The 24672-nt window shown below is 40.4% G+C and overlaps 1 protein-coding gene across 5 annotated transcripts in view; it reads left to right on the top strand.

The window, feature by feature from the left end:
* The window catches only part of ZNF608 (zinc finger protein 608), an 88105-nt gene extending 64206 nt beyond the window's left edge, over positions 1–23899 (top strand). For 3 of the 5 annotated variants that reach the window (XM_052778020.1, XM_052778019.1, XM_052778021.1), the window contains exons 4-10: positions 13078–13165; positions 13638–16089; positions 17857–18274; positions 18836–19008; positions 19920–20073; positions 21320–21379; positions 21791–23899. In XM_052778020.1, coding sequence (XP_052633980.1) covers positions 13078–13165; positions 13638–16089; positions 17857–18274; positions 18836–19008; positions 19920–20073; positions 21320–21379; positions 21791–21927 — 3482 coding nt within the window. In that variant the 3' untranslated portion in view covers positions 21928–23899. Of the gene's footprint in view, positions 1–13077; positions 13166–13637; positions 16090–17856; positions 18275–18835; positions 19009–19919; positions 20074–21319; positions 21406–21790 lie in introns of those variants that run through there. The other 2 variants (XM_052778022.1, XM_052778023.1) reach the window with 2 other exon arrangements.
* The last annotated feature ends 773 nt before the right edge of the window (positions 23900–24672 follow it).

Raw genomic sequence — 24672 nt, 5'->3', positions numbered from 1 at the left:
AATAGAAAAAACACATAGAAGACTGTGCCAACTGTAAAACCTAGTCATGTTATGCAATGTTGAAATTCTTACACAAAAAAAGGGTTTCTGCGCATTTGGTGACAGCACGTTATGACTCTGTAAATGACCTGTTGGTGGTAGTAAGATTTATACATGCAACTGAAGTGATACACAGTTGTTTAATAGTAATAATTAAGGGTAAATGTTTTCAAAGTTGAGTATTCTTTTGTGTCAGACATGTAGGAGTCCCATTTACATGCTCTTCAGACCTCAGGAGAAAGCTAAGGAAAAATACTGATACCATGATTAGTTCTGAAAGTGTTTTTCCATTTTGAGCACAATGTGATATTGATCTTGAAATACTACAGAGTGACTAAAGAAGAACAAATCTGTTTGTCCACAGTTAGCATAGCATGATTCCACAAGGGATATTTTAAATCAAATGTGGTTTGGTCACTGGTTTTCTAATATACAAGTTACGTTACAGAACATACCAACATTTGTATGACAGTTCTGTGTGACTGAAAGGTTATCGTTCCTGGTGTGCATAAAATTATCTTAGGAAATCTTTCTTAGTGTGTAAAGATGATGAGTCTAGCTGTTTGAATGCTACACCTTTCTTTCATACAAGTATGTGTCTAAGGGCTGCTCTTTGTTACTGATGATTATTAGCAATTAGGAATGTGTTACTTTCAGGGAAAAGGCTTTTGGGCCATTGTTGTACAGCACAGAGTAAATAAACTCTGAGCTGCTCATAATAGCCTTTCTTTCTCATTGAAGCCTTGGACTTGCCCTAACTTCATCAGAGCAGAGGAAAAAAGAATAATGTGAACAATAGGAGCCATGGAGTTTGACTTAGGCCTAATGTGAGGAGGCTGTAAAAGCTGTCAGGGTACTTGATTGATTGGCTTTCGGGCTGCAGTCCTCAGTGCAAAGCCATAATGTTCCTGCCTCTTGTGAGAGGGCTGGATGTGCCACCTGGGGTCAGAGCTTATCAGCCTCAGGGGCCAACATTTCAGATGAGGCCAAAGTGCAGTCAATGATTTATACAGAAATTTGCGTGTAGATTCTGGAGTAAAGCAAGCTTTATCTTGATATTGTTTGTCTGGCCAAGGAAAGAATTAAGTCATGTCTGAAAGTCCAGCCTCTTTTTTTCTTTTAGTGACACGGGAAAATAGTGTCCTAATACTGAAATATGTGTTTCTGTCATCATGTTGGTTGTACTTTAATGATGGAGGGCATGTCTATAATGATACTTTGAGGGATGTTTCATTTCCAGAATAAATGTAGAGATTTTTAACTGATTATATTAGGATTACTAGAACTCTTAAGATTTTACTTACATCTTACACAACACTAGTCTGTTCTCAGTGTCTAAATAGTTTTGTTTCTAAACCTATGAGGGTCAAAGGTTGATCAGCTCTAGTGCACAAAAAAGCCAAGAGAAGCTGTAGTAGCCACATAGATCACAGCAGGTCAGAGAAAACTAGTCAGGCTCTTATTGATAAGTGGAGAAATTGGGACAGCCTGCACAAAGGACACTTACAGGAAAATTGTCCAACCAGTGGCTGGTAAGAGAAGAGAAGCCTAGCTGAAAGTGTACTGATAGCTTGCCTTTGCATTGCATCAGTATTGATGAACAGCTGGAATAAGCCAACTGGTTAACTAGATGTTTTACTAGTTTACACACTTGGGAGATAATTTAAAACAGAGGAAGGAAAATCACGGTGAACTGCTCTGCAGAACTCCGACACCTATTGAAGTTGGTTCATTTGTAAGTAGCTCACTTTTGTTCTGTCCCAGCAAAATGACTGTGGTGCTTCAGCAGATGCTAACAAAAGCCCGTTTACCTTTCTTCTGCTCAAGGAGAACACCATTAGTCACAGTTCATTAGGCTTGTTTACAAACCAGAACTGGTATCTTAAGTGTGTTACTGAAATACTTGTAACTGTTCTGGGCATCTTTTTCCCCACTGAAATACAAGAATTTTATAATAGGAGGGACAGCACTGCCTACTATTTTTTAAGGAAAAGAACTAGTTTGTGGGGTAAGAGCTGTAAAAATTATATAGCATTTAGCCTTGGCAATGTATAATATCTGGTTTGTGGTTTTCAAATCTAGAAGGTGCAGTTTCAAGCACAGTTTTGTTTTTAATCTGTTAACTGTAGCAACAAAAGACCTTACAATAAAGTTACTCCAAATCCTAAACTGAAGCAACTGTATAGGAAGAAGAGCCTCAGATGTGTAAGGTTCTTGATCTGCTTTTCCTAGACAGGAAAAAGTGGAATGGTGGGCCCCACCATACTAAGTTGATTTCTTTTCAGTGCATGGGACAGAGATAAAAGAGACAGAACTCCTCATTTACATTTGCAGTATTCATAGGACTCTAGTGTACATCCCATGCTTGACTATACACCACTTACAGCTTTATGTATTTTACTGTGAATTTTCATGGTAGAGTATTACTGTATTAAGATCTTAATAGAGTTTACCTCCACAAACATAAAAGATGGGTCCCTGCAAGTCCCACAAACTGAATGAAAGAAGAAGAGGTACTTGTCTCCTGTTAGCTATAGTAAGAAATCCTGATGAAGTTCTGCAAAAGAAATCCCAAATGGTTTTTTTTTTCTCCCCTTTATCTTGGATGTGTCTGTCTCAGGTGTTTACTTGCCCTTTTCCCAGGCAGAGGACAAGGAAGTCTTCATGCAGTAAGTGAAGCTTAATGCGCAGTGAGAGAGGGAGAGAGATACGTAAAATGCAGTTCAGTAGATTTCAGTGTTTTCAGCCACTGTTTTAAATGGCTATTTTCAATTCCAGTGAGTGGAATAATAGCGAAGTTATCATGTCTAGTAACTGCAGTTGGCCTTTGTAAAGAATGGCTTGTTAGGAGCCTTTATGATTTACTGAGGCCACAGCTGGCTGCCAGCAGAGCTACAGGAATGTGTTCTCTCTTGGGCCTGGTAGCTAGAGATGAAAAGGATCCAAAGCTGGCACAAAAGCAAATAAATGCTTTGACTTTAAATAAAGCATCATAATTTATAAGAGGCTCTGCCTCTCAATCCCAATGAGGTACATGGATCAGCAGCAGCTCTTTGAGGTTGAGCAGAATTGTCTGCCTGGCTCGACTGCAATTCTGGTATCTGCAGTCCACAGATTTGGAAGAATTTTCATGGTTTGGGCTTGGAATTGTTTCTTTATCCATGCTGTTTCTTTTCCACAAATTCTGTCTCTTCTGTCTTCCATTCCTTTTACATTTCATTAGCTGCTCTACTGTTTGATAAGTAATTGTACCAGTTTGCACCTGGCAGCTCTTTATCATGATGTAGAGCACTGGGGAACTAATCACCAAAGACACGTGAAGGTTTAGAGGTGCATTTTGTCATCTGTTATTTGCTTGGTTTTTACTCTCCAAGTGGATTGTTCCTACAGTAGCAGAGTTCAGAGCTGGGACACAAACTTCTATTGAGATGTCCTAATACTCACCTTAGGAAGAAAAAGAAAACCGTATAAGCTCCTTAAGAGTGGGGGGTTTTGATAGACAGATACACACACACATGCATACACACCTAAATTTATACCAGCTTCCTTTTTTCTGCAGCTGTTTCTCAACAGTCTGCTGATGAAAACAGTATTTCTGTGGTCTGGTGTCTGAGATGAAGAATAGGAATGAGGCAGATAATTATTAAAGGAACTCCTGAATGCTTGTCAGGGTGAGAAAAAAATGGTTTTGGTTTTCCCTTTTTGGTCTCACTTCTCATATTTAAACAATAGTTCTTTTCCCTACACTCTAGTCTTGTTCTGCTTTGCTGTTTACTTGCTTTTAAGGGTGAAAGAGTTTGGGAGAGAAATTCCTAGCTGAAGAGATCCTGTAATTAATATAAACTGCAGGAAGTGAGTGTGACAGATGAGTTGAAAAGCCCTATGTTCTGTTGCTTATCTCAAGTGACATATGGTCCTAGAGTACAAGCAAAGGCAGTTGATTGTGGGGCTTCTTTTTCTTTCGCTCTAGTAGATGGCAGAAGAATGTCCATGTGTTTCACAGGGCAGCAACATAGGAGCTGAAATAACACCCCTTGAGAAGCGACAGGGAAATTCAGGGGATTACAAAACAGCATTTCCTTCTCCTAAAATTGAGACTATGTGACATTTTTCAGTGTCAGGCTATGTGAATCACAGTTATGATTACTGAAGTAAAAGAGAAAAAAAATCTGCTAGAAACAAAACACTTATTTCTGAAGCAGATTTGGTTTTCTTCAGAACACACAGATGTGAAATGATTTTCAACTTGCATTTTTAGTGTCAACTGAAATAAAGTAAGACTGCAGTTTTATTCTCAAGCTTCAGTAGAACAGTGAAGTGGTTCAGTTACTCTGGCCAAAGAAAAGGTAAGGTTTGTACAAACCCAAATCTTTAGTTGTGCTCCAGGGGTCAGAAACCTATGGTTAGTTTACAATAACATCAATTGGTCATTTTCCTGTAAACACTGCAAACATGTGGTCTGACATTCAAGAGATATAACAGCAATGTATCCAAAAGTTTTCCTAGTCCTGCCAAAATCTAATCACTTTGATATAAATCTGACAGGAGAAAATTACATTGGTTGCTGTGGCTTCATAGTTTTCAAAATCACCATCCTAAGTAGCTCGTATTTTAGTAGAACTATTCAGTTGTGGATAAACCTACAAGCCATTAGGGACCCAGTCCGATGTACTTTCTGGGGTATTATGCAGTTTTCATTGAGTCTTTTATTGCTCTTTTAATGAGTGTAAAATTTAGCCTTGTATTTGATTAGGACCATTTGTTTTTCTTTCAGCTCTCCATTTGCATTTATATCTTGCTTATTGGTTATTTGTTAGGCAGACTGTCTTTTAGAAGAAACTTACACTGGAAAAATTATAGTGGGATTGTTATAATAATTGATAAGGGACATAAACTCTTTGATTAGATGCTGCCCTGTTTTCCAGAGCCAACCTGCCTTTAGCGTTTCAGTCATAGCTTTGTCCAGAGGCACCACCATTTCAGCTCACCCTCTGCAACAAGTCTTCCTAACATGCTGTTTTGTTTTATACTAAAGCTGGAAAAGGGTAATGTTACTAGAGAGGCAAGAAAAAGAAAAGAAACCAGAGCTGCTTTTAGCTGACCATTCAAGTGAATATTGACCAACTGTCTTCATGAGAAAGAAATAGATGGTGGTGAATAAGCTAGAGTCTGGTTTTCCAAGAAGCTCAATGATTTTCCCAAATCAATGCAGCTCATCAGGCTTCAGAACAAAGGCTGTGGGAGACGTGACAGTGATGGAAGTGGCTCTGTGTTCTTTTGTGTATTAAGCACATGGGTTCATGGGGAAACAGGCGTTCTTCAGTTGTTTCAGTGTTTATTCTTCTATATGGCCTAGGATAAACCTCTAGATTGAAAAAATATATTAGTTATTATTAGGTGGGATGAAAAAGTTGTCTCCTGGATGGCCCAACTCCATGGCTTCAAGAGGTACTCCTCACTGTATAATTGCTGCTTCTTTTCTGAATGCAAATGGGATTATGTAATGCAAGTCCAGGGAATGTATGTTTTATTTGTGTATCAGTAAAGGTGTAACACTGCTTTTTCAAGCTAGGGTGGTGGTTGCTACCCTAAATATATTGTACTGATGACTTCATAATGAAGGGGGAAAGAAAGGGCATGCCATTTGAATAAAGTATCTGTGAAATTTAGGTTGACATTACTCAGAACTTGCTGGAAATCATATGGATATGAACTAAGTTTGTTATGCTGCTTAAGAAGCTGCTGTAGTTTATGTGGTTAGAGTAACACCAGCCTGCTTTAGCCACCAGCAGGGCAACATTAACCGAAATAGCAGGTTTTAGCCTCTCAGCCCTTTAACCTTTAAGCTTACTATGTTTTCATAAAGTACTAAATTAACACCACAGCTAAGCATCTCAAAGGTTTATGACGGTACCAGCAGTATTTCATTATGCTTCTTTTCCTTAATGCTATCCAGTCTTCTCAGCTTCATTGCTGTACAGTATTTGTTCAGATAAAGTCCAGTGTCCAGGATGACTAATTGCAGATCAGTGCTCCAGATGGTTTGATTACAGGATGTGGTTAAAGTGACTTTTCAAACATTCAGTGCAGCAATAGGACTCTTTAAAAAAAAAACCCCAAAACAAAAAACAACCACCAAAACCAAACACCAACAAAACACACCCCCCACCCCCCAGTCTTGCATTTCCAGACCACCTGACAGTCATTACGTTCTCAGGCTTGCTGATGTTGATGTCTGTTACATGTGCACCTGCTGTAAATGTAGTTACGTTCATGTGCCATGCTAGACAGAGTGTGATTAAAGCAGTAAATAAATTCTATGTCTACCAGATCAGTATTCAGTGCAGAAGACTTGACTTTATAGGTAGAATGTTCACTGTTAATTTTAGATTACTTTCTTGATGGAAGCAATCAGGGAGAAATAAGCCATTTGCATTGCAAGTCTAATATAAACATTGTTTTGTGGTTTTTATGCCTGGATGAATTGCAGGTGTGTATGTGGATCTGGGATTGATGACGATGTGGTGAATGTTGTGAGGCAAATGAGTTACACTGCTCTTACTAAACCAATGGCAATGAAAAAGCTTGAGATAATCCTAAGATTATAGATTTTCATCTTGCAGTTTTTTGCACTTCATATACTGTACTTACTGTTAGAACAGTGATGTCAAATAGATATATGTGAGGTTAAAAAAATGGCAGTGCCAGATGCAGAACAAAACGTGTTTAATCCATGGTGGCAGTGTACTCACTGATGACAGCTATGCTGTGGTTTAGCTATCCCAGGCATGTCTGTATTGTTTGTACTTGGCAAGGCTGGGACAAAAGGCAACTGGAATTTGGTTTGCAAACAAATTTGTGGATTCACTGATCATAAAGATACGAAGAATTGAATTTGCTGCAATGTTATGTCAAGTGATGACGTGAGGCCTTCTCAATACTGAGAACTGCATCTCAACCTTGAAGAGCTGCTGTGCCACAGGAATACTGCTACAAGAATTTGTAGTATTAAACTTTTAAAGAAGTAATCTTATAAAAATTACTACAAAGCATAGTATACTTTGGTAGATCTTCCTCTGGCATCAGCAAAAGTTGTCTGAAAATGATACTCAGAATAGTAAAGGCAGTAGGCAGAACTGTTAACTGAATGGGAGTTTTGAGCAGTAGGGCTCCACTTACGTTTAAATGTGACTTCTTAAACCTAAGTGACTTTTGGTGACTTAAAAGCAAACAAATGATTTCTAGTTTTGGAAGATCATTTAAATATTCTTTAATAAATCAGTTACAGAAGTGTTCAGAAAGACTTTGTGCAGATCTGCTCTGTCCAGAATTTTGCATATACTTTGGCCAGATTCTCTGTTAAGAACAGAGGGGACAGCTCCTTTTACAAAAATTAAGGCGTACCCATTTACCTGTTCAGATAACTGGTCTTTTGAGTTTTCTGGGAAAACAATCAACTTGAACTAAAACAGAATTTTGTAGCAGTTGCTGTGATCTGAACACAAAAGCAGCCTATGCTGTAAACATTGTCAGGCTTTCCAGTCTGATTAATTGAGTAATGTCTACTTATATTGGAATTTGAATGTGTTTGTTTTCTAAAGCCAGTATTTAAAAAAAATGGGGCCTGCATTTAATACATTAATGTGATAATTTGATTCCTAACCACATGATCTCATTTTCAAAGTTTTGAATACAAAGCATAAAAATTCTTGGCTTAATGTTCATTGCAGAAAAGAGTCAAGAAAGCAGAAGGATTAGTATCTGTTTCACACAAGATCCTTCAGTCTTCTGTTCTTTAGATGAAGGAACATCTGCAAGAGTGCATCCTGTTAGATTTGAGTAGATCCTTAAAAGCTTGATGTGGCTGCCAGAAGGGCAGTGTCAAGGTAGTCTACAGGAATGGTACCCTGCCTTTTCACTGAAAATGTCTTGTGATTGTGACTTTTTTACGTCAAAATAGCATATCTGCCTTGGTTAGGCTGACTTCAAAAGAGCGTGGCTCTTTTTTCAAGTACTGAACAACAGATTTAGGTAGTTCGTTTCCAATTTGTAATAACATATCTCATTCTATAAATTTAGTTAATAGTAAATAGTCAAGTTTAGTTCTGGACTTTGTTATGCAGTCACTGAAAAGAAAGGGAGGGCAAGGGAAAGAGAACAGATACATTGCATCCACAGAACTCATAAAAAGTGCTTCTTTCTTTAGATTGCTGAAAATGATTTTATTACAAATCACTTTCGTGACATGTGACCTTTCATTCCATAATAAAATCCAAGTACAAATTGCCACAGTTATTTCATACAGATTATTACATTATATCTATCAGAACTGCTTATGTAAAATGGTTTTGTGCTCCTCTAGGCACATGTTAGTTTTTCCTATCTGTTGTTGGGTAATTTTTTGCCATAAACATTGTGGTAATGAATGTGACAAGTAAAGAAAAAAAGCTTACAATGGTACATGCACTGTGAAGGAAAACACCAAAATACAGAAACTTTTCTTGCTCCTAACAGGCTAATGAAATTCCCCTTGATGTTAAAGGAGGGAATTCCATTGACAGTGGTGGGCATTAGGTAACATCCTGTGTGCACCTTTGCCGTGCATTAAGGCTTTTGTGTATGATCCCACCTTGTCTAATGATGGATTTCAGCAGAAAAGGTACTGACTAATGTAGGTGAGCTGTAAAACTTCTAGGTAACATGACCCCATTTTCTTGTGTTAAACACCATTTTGTAATTCCTACACATAACAGGTTCACCACTTTCTTTGTCTACTCGTTAATGATGAAGAGTAGCATGGGTAGTAACTTCTGAGATTTCTGTTTTCTTACTCTTGGCTGATTTAATTTAGGATATTTGACACTGAAGACTGCAGAGGATACTGCTAATTTCAGATACACTATAACTGAATAGTTACGTAGTTTGCAAATGGAGTGATAAACCAAATTAAATCAAGAAATTTACATCCTCATTTTGGGAAAAGTTTTTTCTCTATTACATCCAACTCTGGTGAATTGTGCTCTGGTAATTGGTGAAACTCTTGAGTTGACACCCTTACTTCGTGGAAGAAACATTTGTATGTAGTCTAAATATATTCACTATTGTTTGATCCAACCTCCTAAGAACAGGATTAGATATTTGGCCAGGTTTCCTGAATTGGAATCTTAAGAGTCCCAATACCCTCAGATACACTGCATTACAAGCATCTGAATTTTTCTCCCATTCTTCAGTAGTGGTTACTTTAAATAGTTTAGCCTCTTGAGCTTTTTTTAAGGTGAAAATAACATCTCTATATTCAGACGGTATGAAGCCTGTGGCTTCCTCAGACTGTCTTTGCATTTTCACTCTTGTTCAGGCAATGCTAAATGAATTATTGTTACACGATGTGTATAGTCTGACGTATAGTCTAATGTAATGGGAAGTCTCATTACAGGGACTTCTTATGACTTGACACAGCCCCAGTGAGGTTTGATTCTGTATGTGGTATGTTAGTTACTTCCTAAGATGGAGGGAGTATGTGGAGAGCCATGCCCCAGCACACACATGCTCAAAAGAGGAGCTGGAACAACTTAGAGAAGGGTTAGTGCACCTATGACTGCATGCCCACTGTGCTCAGATGCAATGCTCAGAGGTGAACTGAAGACTGCTCTAGTACTATTTGTGTACTGCTTCTGAGACAGTGCAGAGAAGTCCCAGCAGAGGTTCTTGTTTTGAGCTTGAACTCTGTGCCAGGACAAGTATTTTGGATCAAAGAAACCTGTAATAGTACACCCTGACTGGGTGCAGCAAAAATAAACCTTTCTCTTCATTAGTGCATCTAGTGTATAGTTACCTTTGCCATCTCCGTTTTCATTTCCCAGTGCTTTTGTCTGATAAGCCTCCAGTTGCATGTTTCCGTAGGGGTCAGTCCTACCTCCCATATTACTTATATTCTCTTGACCCATTTCTATGACAACCTTAGAAGATTAAATGAGCTACCTTCACTGCTGGTTCTGTGGAATCTTACCTGTGGCTGTTGATTAGGAAAAGGAAATCTATTCCTTGCCAGTTATTCTAATGCAGCGTGGAGATTAATCTTCACTCCTACTTACATACATACTGGGGCCTTTGCTAAGACTGACAAACTCAATGAGATGCTAAATGTAACTGACTTTAAGGGAGGAACTTACTTGTGTTTGTTTTTTAAGTACTGACTTTCTTACACTGGAAGGTCATTTGAATGTCTTCAAAGAATTACTGAAATGTGTATTGATTTCAGGGGGTTTTATTATTACATCTACTCCATGCCTTCTGCTTTGTCCTCTTTTCTATAAATAGGTAACAGACTATCCCTAGGACTGTTATATAAATAAACGAAGCACACGCAGAGATAGACAAGACTACAAATATGGAGGAAGATGGAGTGCACCTTGACTAAAAAAAAAACCAAACCACCACCAAAACCCACAAAACCTAACAATTACATTTTAACAGAAGGGTAAAGGTGAACTAGCTGGGGAAAAATGAATGGCTGACACAGTTAGTTCTCCCATAATACCCCGTGGGAAGTCAGAAAGCCCTCCTTGCTTTGTACGTTTAGGAGATTGGACAAACATTGGTAAATGGGCGGGAGGGAGCAACTGTGCTGCTTGCAGGGGGATGGGCTGCATGATATAGAATTTAGCGATGGAAAATACCCGTGACTTTCACTTGGAGTGTTAAGGACTCACAGCTGACAAGCTGTTCAGGTGGACAGAAAGCATCAAGGTTACCGGAGGAACACCTTTTAGCATCTCTCTCTAGCGTGCGAGTGGCAGGTGGGAACATAGCTTGCAGTTGCTGGCTGTGAGAAACCCGACTTCCACCGAGAGGGATTCCGTCTGTGGATCTGCTGACGCGTTCTCCTCTTTGCGTTTTTTTTGCCCGTACCTTTGAGGAGGGGTAGAGGTTTCAAGACATGGCGCGATTTCCGCACTCGAGGAAAACGACACGGCAGCCGCCGTCCCAGAGCCCGCACGCTCCCCTGCGCTTCTGCGCCAGTGGCTGAGGCGCTGCGGAAGCCCCCGCTCCCCGCCCGGGCGGAGGACGGTTCCGGCGGGGCGCGCCGGGCCGCCCACGGCCGCAGGAGCCCGTTCGCGGCGATCGGGCTCCTCCGACCGCTTGCCTTTGCCCGCCGAAGGCCCCCCGAGAGGCGGCAGAGCGCGGCCGGCCCGGCCCGCCCCCGCCCGGCCTTTGCCACCAATGGGCTGGCGGCGGCGGCGGGAGCCGCAGAGCTGGGCGCGGCCAGTCCGGAGCCGGAACTGGCGGCGGGCGCGGGCCAATGACGGCGGGGGCCGGGGCGCCCCGCGCGGCCGGTGGCGACAAAGGAGCCTCCCGCCTCTCCTCAGCCGCCCTTTCCGGCGGTGGTTCTCGGTCGAAGGGGCGAGGGTGAAACCTGTTTGGTTTCTTTCCAGGCTGCCAAGTTTGCGTAGGTCATAAAAATACAGCATAGCGATTTAACCCTAATCCTTCTAGGTATTCAAAGCCTGGCTCTGACCCTGGCTGGAAGAGCCGTTTATCTTTTCATCCTTCGGACCAGTTGGTCCCAGCGCACGAAATTTTAGTTGCCTTACCATAATGGCAACTTAAAACCATATGGGGAATAATTTTCAAATGTGCTATGGAGAATTTTCAAGGAAATCCCTTCTTCGCTGGTACCTCCGCTAACAGCGCTTCAAATGCTTCCCCGCTGCTAAAAGGCCCCTGGGGAAATAAGGGGCTGGTTGCATGTTTACTTTACGTTGGTGGAGCAGAGAGGGATTGTTTAGTGCAAAATTAGAAATTGCACTGGTAAGACAAAGCAGAGAGACCGGCTGGAAACATTCTGGCATGATGCCGTTATTATATCTGTTACAGAAACACTGCAGCTAGAACAAGGGAAGTGTAGAGGAAAAACAAGTCACAAGGCTGGCAGCTGCAAGTTAGTGTCTTCACGCCTCTCATAAATTGGAAACATTTTGCATCCTGCCTTTCTTTGCTAGGTAGAATATATTTTTTATTTCAGTGTACATTCTAATGAGGAGAGATGGCTGGTTCAATAATACTACCTTGTGTTTATCTGCAGAAGTTAATGAATTAAAGAGGTCATTATGCTGGCTAGTCCATAAATTTGATGATAAATTATGCGAAGAAGTGTTTGAGGGCAACCTGAACACATTCAAATGACATCCCCCATATTTATTTTATTGTTACTTAGGATATCCTGACTGTGCACACATTTTGCAGGTGTGATTCAAATAAACCAAAATTAGACGTCTGCTTTAGGTGGACAGGCGAATTTACATTTAATAAAAGTTGTGAATGGAAAAGCAATTAAATTACAGTACATTTTTTAAAGGATCTTTCTTTCTATGTATCTCTATCGCAATTTCTCTTAGCTTTACTGTATGGTTGCAGTTTCATGTCTAGTCCCTTGCTTTCCACAGAAGAAAAAGCAAGGCAAATAATACACGTTTCCATCCTATATCTGCTGAACAAAACTTGCAGTGCATACATGTGCGTGTGTTTGTGTGTTTGGATATATGCAATTTCAAATAAATAGAAGCATCATTATCATATTGTTCAAAGCAAAGCAGATTCTTCTCAGTCACCTACTGATTTAAACACTGCAACTGGTGCTTAGTTTATGCTGGCTGGCTGCCAAGCGAAAGCAATTATGTGCAATAATAGCAAAATTAAGAGGTGAATGTTGCTGTTTTACAGCAGGACATGGCAAAACCCATTTCCTTCTGTCAGCTGTATGTTGATTACACACAGTCACACAGTCTCTCTTACATACATACACGTGTGCACACACACTCTTGTTCTTTGTCGTTTGCTGCCTTTCGTGTGGGTTTTAACTTGAGGTCACTGAAACCAGAGAAGAGGAAGAGTATAGACCACAGTGTTTGAAAGCAAATGAGAATAAAGCTCTCACTTTGTGGGGAAGGAGAGAAAAAAAATGAAAAAAGAGCAAAACAAAAAGCCTACCTCAATTATTGTTCTGACTGTGATAATACTTTGTTTTTCTCTCGCTGGCAGGTGTCCTAGTGGTAAATGTTACGTGGAGGAACAAGACTTATGTGGGAACACTGCTGGACTGCACCAAGCATGACTGGGCCCCTCCGAGGTAGGCAATTATTCTGAGTCTGTTTTTTCTCTGCTGTATTTTCACCCACAATCTCTGTCAAGAGACTGTACAGAGATTAATAAAACCCAACTGTTTATAACTGAAAACACACGCCAGTGAAATGAGTAATTCTCTGTTCCACACTGAGATGTGGGGTGGGAGTTTTTATTTGTTTTGTGTTTTTGAGAGGGAAGGGGAAATACATGGGATTCAGGCAGAGGGCAGTTAGTTTAAAAATGCATTTCTGTAAGTTTAGAAGATTTTTCTCTACATTGTTCTAATTAGGTGGTCTCATTCTTGCCATTTTTGTCCTTTTTTTAATGATTTTCCCTTTGAGACTGTAACATTCTCATTTGGAAGAAGGACATCTTTCCTTTAACATGTATCAAGGTTCTGTTACGGGAAGTGGTGTTGTTTTGGTATTTATTCAGTTCACAGCTCCTGGTGATGAAATCTGCTCTTGTTTATGTAGGTTTTGTGAATCACCAACAAGTGACCTGGAAATGCGCGGAGGACGGGGCAGGGGAAAGCGGGCAAGGTCTGCTGCAGCTGTAGCTGTACCTGGGAATGATGCGAGTTTTGCAGAGTCCAGAGGACTTCAGAATAAGAATCGAGGTGGTGCCAATGGGAAGGGGAGGAGGGGCAGCCTTAACTCAAGTGGGCGCAGGACACCCCCAAACTGTGCCATGGATGAAGTCAAAGCCAGCCCCTCATCCACAAACAAGAGGAAGACTAAGCCTCCAATGGAGCTAGATTTGAACTCCAGTTCAGAGGACAATAAATCTGGAAAACGCGTTCGTACTAACTCTAGAAGCACTCCCACAACCCCACAGGGGAAACCTGAGACTACTTTTTTGGACCAAGGCTGCTCTTCTCCAGTGCTGATTGACTGTCCTCACCCCAACTGCAACAAAAAGTACAAGCACATTAATGGACTGCGATACCATCAGGCTCATGCACATTTAGACCCAGAAAACAAACTGGAGTTTGAGCCTGACAGTGAAGACAAAATTTCAGACTGTGAGGAAGCACTGAGTAGTGTGGCACTTGAATGCAGTGAGCCAAGCACAAATTTGCCAGGCTTTGATCCACTAAAAGCACCGACATCTCCTTCCTCCATCACTACCCCAGGGACCCCCAAGGGAAAAAGGGAACTGAGCAGCAATGGCCCCAGTTCAGTTATCAGTTCCAAAACTGGCAAGAATTCTGGCAAAAAGAAAGGTCTGAACAGTGAATTGAACAGCCTTCCAGTAATTTCTAATATGGCAACCACTCTGGATAATTGCTCGGTAGCAGATGGCAATTTGCAAACTGAAATGCCGAAATTGGAGGCTGAAGGGTTAATCGACAAGAAGAGTTTGGGTGATAAAGGCAAGAAAGCAAACAATTGCAAAGTGGATAAAAACCTTTCCAAACTGAAAACAGCCAGGCCCATTGCCCCAGCGCCAGCACCCACTCCTCCCCAATTAATAGCTATACCTACTACAGCCTTTACAACCACCACTACAGGGACAATACCGGGACTGCCCTCTCTAACAACTACTATTGTTCAGGCTACACCAAAGAGCCCTCCGCTAAAACCTATTCAACCAAAGCCCACAATTATGGGAGAGCCAAGCACTGTAAACCCAGCTCTCACATCACTCAAAGACAAGAAGAAAAAGGAGAAGAGAAAGCTGAAGGACAAAGAAAGCAAAGAGACGGGAAGCCCCAAGATGGATTCTAAGCTGGGAAAGCTGGATGATTCAAAAGGGTCTGGGAAAGACTTATCTGGACATTTTTTAAAGGACCATCTCAACAAGAATGAAGTGCTAGCTAATGGACTGTCAGAGTCTCAAGAGAGCAGGATGGCAAGTATTAAGGCTGAAGCTGATAAGGTTTACACGTTCACAGACAATGCGCCCAGCCCTTCCATAGGGAGTGCCTCCAGGATGGAATGCAGCACTTTGGTGAATGGACAATCTGCCATGGCGCCACTGCATGTGTTAACACAAAATGGTGCAGATAGCGCAGCCGCTAAAACCAACAGCCCTGCTTACTCAGATATTTCTGATGCGGCTGATGATGGTGGCTCTGACAGCAGGTCAGAGGGCATGAGGTCAAAGGCCAGCTCTCCGTCAGATATTATTTCTAATAAGGACAGTGTTGTAAAAGGACATTCTTCAGCCACAGCACAATCAGCTCAAGCAAAAGAGTCTCATTCTCCCTATTACCATGGCTACGATCCTTATTATTCCCCAAGTTACATGCACTCTGGACAGGTCAGTGCCCCAGCAGCTGGGAACAGCAGTACCCCACAGGGACTGAAGATCAAAAAAGAGGCTGAGGAAGAGGCTGAAAAGAAAGAGAAGGTAGAACTGTCAGATGCCAAGAAAAGCGAAAGCACTTCCTCTAATTTGCAGCCTCAACATCAGTCAGTAATAACGCAAAGACACCCTGCACTTGCTCAGTCACTTTATTATGGACAGTATGCCTATGGGCTCTATATGGACCAAAAGTCCTTAATGGCCTCTAACCCTGCTTACAGGCAGCAGTATGAAAAATACTATGAGGACCAGAGACTAGCAGAACAGAAAATGGCACAAACTGGGAGGGACTGTGAAAGGAAGAATGACCCCCCCTTGAAGGAGATTGGGAAGGATGACAACAAGCAGAAGAATATTCCATCTGCCACTATTTCAAAGGCTCCTTCAACTCCAGAGTCCAGCAAAAATAACACTAAAACAGGGTCATCAGTCCCTAACAAAGGTGAGGAGACAAGCAAATCACAGATCCTTTCCAATCACCAGCAGCAGCTTCAGTCTGACAGTTTCAAAGCTAAACAAATGGAAAACCACCAGCTTATAAAGGAGGCCGTGGAGATGAAGTCTGTTATGGACTCCATGAAGCAAACAGGAGTAGATCCAACCACAAGGTTTAAACAGGTGAGATCACAGGAAATGGAACAAGAGCATCTTGATTTATCCTTAAGTCATGTGAGATTTTGTCCCTGATTCTGCTATGTTCATCTAGCTTTGCAGCCAAACAAACTCCACCATCCTTTTTCATGCTGGATAGTACTGTAGTCTGTGAAGAGACCAACAGGCCTTCTAGTTGAGCGGTTTGAAAAGATTAAAAAAAAACCAGATCTAGCAGGGTGGTGACAGAACCCAGGTTTAAGACTATTTTAAATTACATGCATGGATAAAATAGAATTAGATTTGTCTTTCAGATGTAAATTCTAAGCAATTTGCTTAGTTCAGAAATGAGAAATTTCAAAAAAAATAAGCAGCTTTCATTGTGAGAGGACTTAAAGTAGATTTGAAACATGGTTTGAAGTGTTTCTTTTTTTTGTTAAATGACAGTTGGCATTTACTAAAGATGGGTGAGCTGGTTCTTTGAAGAGTTGGCTTGAAGCTCAGCTCTTTATCTTAACCCAAGGTGACCTTTTTGAAGGAGTTAAGTTCCCCTTCTCTCCCCAACCAACCTCAAGCCCCTACAGACCTACACAATGGATGAAATCCTCTCTCCATTGAAGTCAGTGATAGTTTTGCCATTGACTTCAGTGGAACCAGAATTTCATCCAGTGGCTTCGTGCTGACCTTCCTAGATGTCACTTTGTCTTCACTTGAGGCAATGCAACTGTCTCTGTGCTCTGAACCGGAGCCTCAATGCTTGATGCTTTCATGTTCTGGTGTACGGTACATCCCAGACTTCACCCTTACAGGCTGCCTTTCAAGATACGGTGGGATCAGGTGAGTGAGAGTTAGGGAGCTCCAAAGGAAGTGGGATAGTACCACCCCGAGTAGAAGACTTCTGCTGATTCAAATGAGTATTTGAACGAGACTATCCAGGAGTCTAGTTGCGTACTTGTGTTTCTGTTGTACGTGCCATAAATGTGTATCAATCAGAGACAATGTTTACAATGAGCTCTTGCCTATCCTGTATTAGAAAAAAAAAAGTACTCTTCCTCGTACTGCTCAGTGCTGATTTGGTGTAGTCTTTTAAAGAACTCACCTACCTAATTCTATAACATGTTTATAAACTGGTCTACATAATATATTATGCAAAAATGTATTTATGATACCCTGTACATTTTCTTTAAACTATGTGGTCCTGATCCTGTAAATACTTACCCATCTGTAATTTTACAAACTTGAAATAAGACTGTCAGCTGAAGAAGTCTGCCTTAATGTCTGACTTCCACTGATTCCTGAATGTTTGTAGTGTCGGAGGCAGCATTAGCATCTTTCCAGCTAAATCAGTTTTTCAGGTTCCTTGTTCCAGGTAATCTGAGTGTTCTGGCATATCATTAGCCAGCTTTAATTTTGTGGTTCACAGATATTTTTTGCTGTCTAGTGGGAAAATCTCTGTATGGGCTTTAATTAAAATGTTTTATGCATAGTGTGGTCTCAGAACTTTGATACAATGCATATGTATTTCATGATTAAACTAGTTAAAGGCATGAAGAAGGATATAAGATGAAGCAATTGAATTAAATTTTGATAATAGTCTCTTGGTCCTTCATGGGAATATTGGTTTGATTTTGAGCTCAAGGCACTCTGTAGCAGGCAAACCTCTCCTCTATGTAATAGGGATATGTTATTAAAACAGCTATTAATAATACATTAACTGAAGTATGGGAAATATCAATAACGATCTTATTTCAACGTCTAAGTTGAGAACAAAATTTTTTTTCTCCTCCATATTAGGATCCAGATTCACGAACATGGCATCATTATGTCTATCAGCCTAAATACCTTGATCAGCAAAAATCAGAAGAACTTGATCGTGAGAAAAAGTTAAAAGAAGACAGCCCTAGAAAAACACCTAATAAGGAAAGTTCCCTGCCTAACCTTCCTATCTCATTAGCAAGCATTAAAGAGGAGCCTAAAGAGGTCAAGCGTTCTGATTCTCAATCAGTGGATGAGAGCAAGATAAAAAATGATGATCGAAAGACTCCTGTAAATTGGAAGGACTCTCGGGGTGCTAGAGTAGCAGTTTCCTCACCAATGAGTCAGCATCAGTCATATATCCAGTACTTGCATGCTTATCCTTATCCACAGATGTACGATCCCAACCATCCAGCCTATCGCGCAGTCTCTCCTGTCCTAATGCACAGCTATCCTGGTATGTATTCTGAAATTTGCCTTGCACGCTAGTTAAGATTTACACCCTCAAAGGGCAGTAAAGCCTGCATTTTAATACTTCTGTTAGTAGCTAGGGTAAATTAAAAGCTTCATGGGTGACATTTGTTTTTCTTGTGCTTCCACTAGGGAAAGTTCTGTAGATGAAACTGATTTAATACAAGATGTTCCTTTTATGAACTGTCACAGTTCCCAGCTACAGTTTTCTCAACCCTTGACAGTCTGCTATTGCTGTTAGACTGACAGATAGTTTATTGCCTATAAAAATATTCTAAGCACTTACTGTCAGAACCATTATAGTTACTATTCCTTTCACTTAAAAGAGGACCCATAAATGTCTGAAATGGCTATCAGCTCAACCCTCTTTATAACCTCCATTCATCAGGGTAAATTAGGTGAAGAAATTGAAGAGCAAAGATGCTGTTTGATAGTCGCATGATCCAGTTTTGATGTTATCCTCTCTCCTGGCATCCCCTCTTCCCACCTTGTTATAACCAAAATGTAAAAATGGTAACTTGATGTGGTATTTATTGTTTGCCTGCAGGGGCCTATCTCTCTCCAGGATTTCATTATCCAGTTTATGGGAAGATGTCAGGGAGAGAAGAGGCAGAGAAAGTCAATACCAGCCCAAGCATCAATGCAAAATCAACCACTGAGTCCAAAGCACTGGATTTGCTCCAGCAGCATGCCAACCAGTATCGCAGCAAGTCCCCTGTTGTAAGGCTTCATCTGTTGTTACTGAAGAGTGGTGCATATGGGGAGCGGTAGAGAGCATCATTTTGAGAAGCACACAATCTGGCATCAAGTGCTGAACGCATGATTCTTCTTTATAGTACTGCTTAAAATAAAAGTAATTTATAGTCAGGATGCTTCTGTGGCATAAACTGGAAGTGACACATGTAACAGTTCTGTGCTCAAGAGTCTTCCTATCTTAAATGAATGGACTTGTATAGAAAAATAGATTCAGAGATACCTCCTGGTGCACAGTTTATTGCAGTTAAACAGGAAGCTCCTGTTTGGAAACAGATAATGAAATGAGAAGTTGGGCTGTGGGATTTGGTAGTATCCCCTACCTATGTTTGCCAAGAAGCCACGTCTTCCAAACAGCAGATTAACAGCCTCCATTTCTGAAGATCTCCACATTGGAGCAAATACTGTTACTTTACTTTCAGATAAGTTGGTGCTAGTTTTAATTGTGAGCAAGTCACTGACTGATTCTGTTTTTAAAAGGGCTTTCTTGCTATTCAGGCAGGCTTGATCCCCAGAGTGCATTAAAGAGGGCTGAGGATTCATTTACATCAGCTTTCAGCAGCTCAACTAGGTTGTTCAGGCATTGGCAAGTCAGCCAAGCTTCAGGGAGCCCAAAACTAGAAGTCATCATGGTGGCTTCAAGCTGCAGTGTGTTGCCTCAAAATCTCTGTGTCTTGGAAAATCTTCCATTAGCCAGATACACCAGCTTTAGATTAGAATCAAGTGCAAATAATCTAGTAGAGAGACTTCTTCAGAAAAAATCAGCTTCATCATTTGAATTCAAAAGGTTGTTGCCAGGTAATGGCAGATGTGGTTTTGTTGTGATTTTGTCCCTTGTAAAATTCTCACACCAGTTTTCTTCCACTTTCTATTACTAGCCTGTGGAAAAATCAGCAGCTGAGCGTGAACGGGAAGCAGAAAGAGAACGAGACCGTCATTCTCCTTTTAGCCAGCGGCATCTCCATACGCACCATCACACACATGTTGGAATGGGTTACCCCCTTATACCTGGGCAATATGACCCATTTCAAGGTGAGCAGACGATTTCCAATGGTGGGATTAGCTTGCCTCGTGGAGTTCTTACCTTGATGTTGGAAATCATGCCTATGTGAAGCATTTTGAGTAGAGATCCCTTTGTTAAATCAGAAGTGCTTTACATTTAGGAGGGACACCTGAAAATTCAGAGCAAGGACTAACAGCGAATAAATAGCTTCATGCCTGAGAAATAGCAAGTTTTGTTTCCAAAACTGGGTGTTAGAGCATTACTAAAGATATACCGGTTAGGCTGTCATTCACGTGCGTGTTTTGATTCCTACTGCAAACTGACATTAACTGGCTAAAAGGCAGTAAAACAACCAAACAAAACAATCTCCTTCTTTGTGTAAGCAATGGAAGAAGTGTAGCAAAGACAAAAGCTTTTTATACTGAACATATTTTATGTACAAAGCCTTGCAGTCACAAGGGTTTGAGCTTGTTATAATTTGACCATCTGAAAGAGGACTCTTTGTATTTTGGCAAATGCAGTGCACAAAGTTGCAGTCAGGGAAAAAGCAGCACAGTAAGATATGATTCATTCTCCCTAGGTTTTATACCAGTCTGACTGTTTTTCTCTAACCCTGGACTCTAGCTGAATTAAAAGAAGATTTCCTCCCATGCAGCAAAGTGCATGCTATCACTATTCGTGGCTAAATGACATGAATTCATTACGTTCACTTGGTGCCTCAGCAGTTATTTTCCCTGTGTAAAAGTCTCAACATTTCTCAGTTTGATTCAGTGATTCCATCTGCCTTTTGGCATGCATTATGCTTGTTCAGTAGGAAAACTGTAAAAATGGTAAGTTATTATGAAAGTATTGTATTCTGAGCAGCTGGCATGTCGTTTCTGTAATTCACTGTGACTTTTGATTCTTGTTGTTTCCTGGTACCTATTATTTCTACCGAGCTTCCTATTCAGGAACTCATATAAACCACTTAGCATCATGTGGTGCAGTACTTGGAAAGGAATACAATAAGTAGGAATGCTGTATTTTCTTGTTAAATATCTATCAAGGACAGTTTAGCTTACTATATGGAGGCATATTGATCATACTGGGCAGACTTGTCTTAATGCTGTTGCCTGAAATAATTTGCCATTTATGTAGTGTTAAAACCCCACCATTTTCTGATGGTGGGGTTTTTTGTCTGTTTGCCTTAGAGATGCTTCCTAACATTTCTGTGAGCACAAAAATCCATTAAAACCAGAAGTACATCAACATTCCTTCATTTCTTCTTTCCCTCAGGATTGACCTCTGCTGCCCTTGTTGCCACTCAGCAGGTGGCTGCGCAGGCATCTGCATCTGGTATGTTTCCTGCACAAAGAAGGTAAATAGCCAGTAAATCTTAAACTATATGTATTAATATCGAAAGGAGAAAGCAAATCATAGGTTTTATAGCCTGATGGTCTGCAGTTCCTTGTATGACACAGTTTTTAAGGATGAAGAAAAACTTGGGACTTTGGGTTAATTGTAGTTTTATTCTCTTTAAGGTGACATTTTCTCCTTAGTTGTCTCCTTTGACTGTAACATAGATCATTGAGAAGGAACAAGTAGTCTGTCTTCTGAGATTTTCCGTAGACTATGTTTTAAGGTTTGGTGTTAAGATAAAACAAGTGATTATGAAATACAATTTCATTTCATGGTGTATCCGAGGTGCAGAAAAAACCTAGGAGGAAAGGATGCTGCATACTAAAACATTCTTCTTTCTCTTTTCAGAGAATGATGAGTTTGGAGATGTACATTGTCATGTGACTGGATCACATGAGGAAGCGCTTTATTACAGACATCAGTTCCATGGTGTTAATTTGAAATGCCTTAATGGCAGGCAAAAACCAGTCATTTCATTTTTGTAAATTGCAGATTTTATCACAGAGTAACAAATGTTGCTGTAATTAGACTTCTGTTTTTATATATATATATGCGTATATATATATATACATATATATATAAAAATATATATATATTCTTTACTTTTTTTGTATCAGTACCAAGGCTCGCACACAGGGTCTGCTGCTAAGTTGCGAACCACACAGTAAAAGGAGATATGTATTTGTCATGTTTAGAAAGCGTTAACCGCAAAAGGCTGTTTGTTTCTTTTCTCTTCTTCTTCCTTTTTTTCTTTTCTTTTTTTTTCTTTCCAATTGTAAATAAATAATGTTATGTATCAGTGTGCCTGAACCTTGCATACCCTTCTGATATTTCCCACAAGCTCTCAGAGAGGCTAACTGTGATGACACTTTGGTACAATGTAGATGTCTATTTGGTGGCTCTTATTAAGATGCATCAGTGTAAAATGTTACTGTATTCACTGTTTCATTGTAATTGTGTATTGTGAAAAATATACCTTTGGAAGGCATGGGGATTCTAGTACCACAAAAACTGTGTTGTATATAATGTATAGATTTTAAATGGAGATAATGAGCATCTGTGAATAATGAAATGTCTTTTTTGATAATCTTGAATGGCAGATAACTAATAGCCTGCATACCAGAAGATATCTGTGATTGTTCTATTACTTGAATAGTCCTGCAGTCTTTTTTTTAATGTTTACAATTACCCTGTTTTAGAAGAGAGACTTTAATGCCATTGCCTGGTTACTTGTTTTATGCTGTAATCTAGTTTCTTTTATGTAAAATGTATATCGAATGCTTTCATTTTTATACCTGCCTTAAATAATTTGGCAATCAGAATAAAGAAAAAAAGTTGGGTTTGTACTTTCATGGTGTCTGTGGGCCACTTTGAAAGATGTGTCATAGGTGTAGATAGCAGAGGCTGCAGCTACCACACAGCTACTAATCTGTGTCCCCAGAGGTTCTCTCTGGGGCTCAGTTACTGGTGTGCACCTGCAGCTGTTCTGTGCCTCCCTGCTGGGCCTGTGATGTTGTCCTCTCCCAGCGGGTGATGCGGGGCCCAAGCCAGTTGGCAGTGGACCTCTTTCAGCTGACGCTGATAGGCTCGAAAAAGGCCCATAGTAACACCTTGGATGGTATTAGTGGAGTTTAGATCTCTCATACCTGTTTTAGAGCAGCTCTGTGTGCTATAAATTATAGGCAAATTTTTTCTATTATGTCAGTATTGCCCCCGACTCCCAAATCAATAGATGCCTAAACACAGAGAACCTGTCGATTAAAAAAAAAAAGTCCTTTGCTGTGCTTAACCTGCATTACCACAAAATAAATATTTTATGTGGCTATGCCACCTGTTTTTTTACAGTGCAGTTAACACAGTACACAGTAATATAAAATCACTAATCATGACATGGAAATAGTCAGATTTACTGGTCAGGTTTTTGAGGCTTTAACTTTTGTCCTTTCCTGCATATCTGAGTTATATTGATTGTCAAAACTGTTTTTTAAAGTTTTACTGGTTTTTTTTGTTTTTGTGTTTGGTTTTTTGACAGGTTGAATTACTACAAGTTAAAGCTTGTTCTTCAAGTCGGTTCCATTTCTCCCACCTTGTGAATACTTAATACAGAAGGATGAATTAAAGATTCCAACAGACAAGCACACTTGGACTTTTTATATTACTATGATGAATCTGCCATTAATATTGCTATAATTGTTTTATTTTTATAGGCATAAAATCAGTTCCCTTAGTGACTAGTTATAAGGTTTATTGATTTTTACTACACATCATTCATCTGTGGCTTACTCTTATTGTCTTGTTATGAACACATTCAGAAGTCTCACAGTGGTGACATACTACAAATTAGCCTCATAAAAAATGGGAAGGAAGGGGTGTTTTCTTTGAAAAGGGGATATTGTGAATGCAGGGCTCTTGAAATAATAAATGCCTTATTACTTCTATAGTAAAGGCTCAGATGGCTTTTGTATTGAAATGTACCGTTCGTTTTTTTTTCAGCCTTGACCGTTAAAGCTTCTGCAGCAAAACAGATCTTATAAATTCACACTGTTGGTGATTTTGATTTACTGTGGTTTAAGACTGAGTGTCGTGAGTAACTGGAATGAATTACTCTGATTGATACAGGGTAAGCAACAGTTAAGACTTGAAGTCTGTAAGAGGGGCTAACATCCATTGCCATTTATTGTCTTCCTCCACTTAAGGTTATTGTCTTCCCTCTATCTTTACAGCTTTCCTTTTGGTTTAACACTTGCCATGCTGACCACCTTAAAGGCTGTGCAACAGTGAGCATGACTCCCTGGTTCAACACTCCCCAAAGCCAAAAGGTATCCACCCACATGTGTGAGCACTGACATGCATCTGCCATGGTCCTTTCACCACTCTGTGAGCATCCAAAGGATGAGCAGAGCAAACTGAAGCAGTAATACAAGGGAAACAATTTAGAAACCTGGGGACTAAGAGCTGCAGAGGCTGGTCACTGGAAAGGGGCAGCTGAAGCAGCATGATACACATACATTTGCACTCTTGTTTTGCACAGGAAGGGCTGGTACTTTTGTTCCCTCCAGCTGACACCTCTACTACTCTGCTCTTCTAGCAGCCGCAGTCATTGACCCTGCTCCTGTCTTTCATCCAGATGTTGCTGGATGCCCTGCAAAGGTGAAGCAAGGCTTATGCATTGCACTTACTTCTTTGGGTTCTCTAGCATTCATGGAATGCAGCTAGAAAAATGAAATGTC

The sequence above is a fragment of the Harpia harpyja genome, chromosome Z (assembly GCF_026419915.1).
Source record: "Harpia harpyja isolate bHarHar1 chromosome Z, bHarHar1 primary haplotype, whole genome shotgun sequence".
Taxonomy (NCBI): domain Eukaryota; kingdom Metazoa; phylum Chordata; class Aves; order Accipitriformes; family Accipitridae; genus Harpia; species Harpia harpyja.
This window is presented reverse-complemented; position numbering and strand designations above follow the sequence as displayed.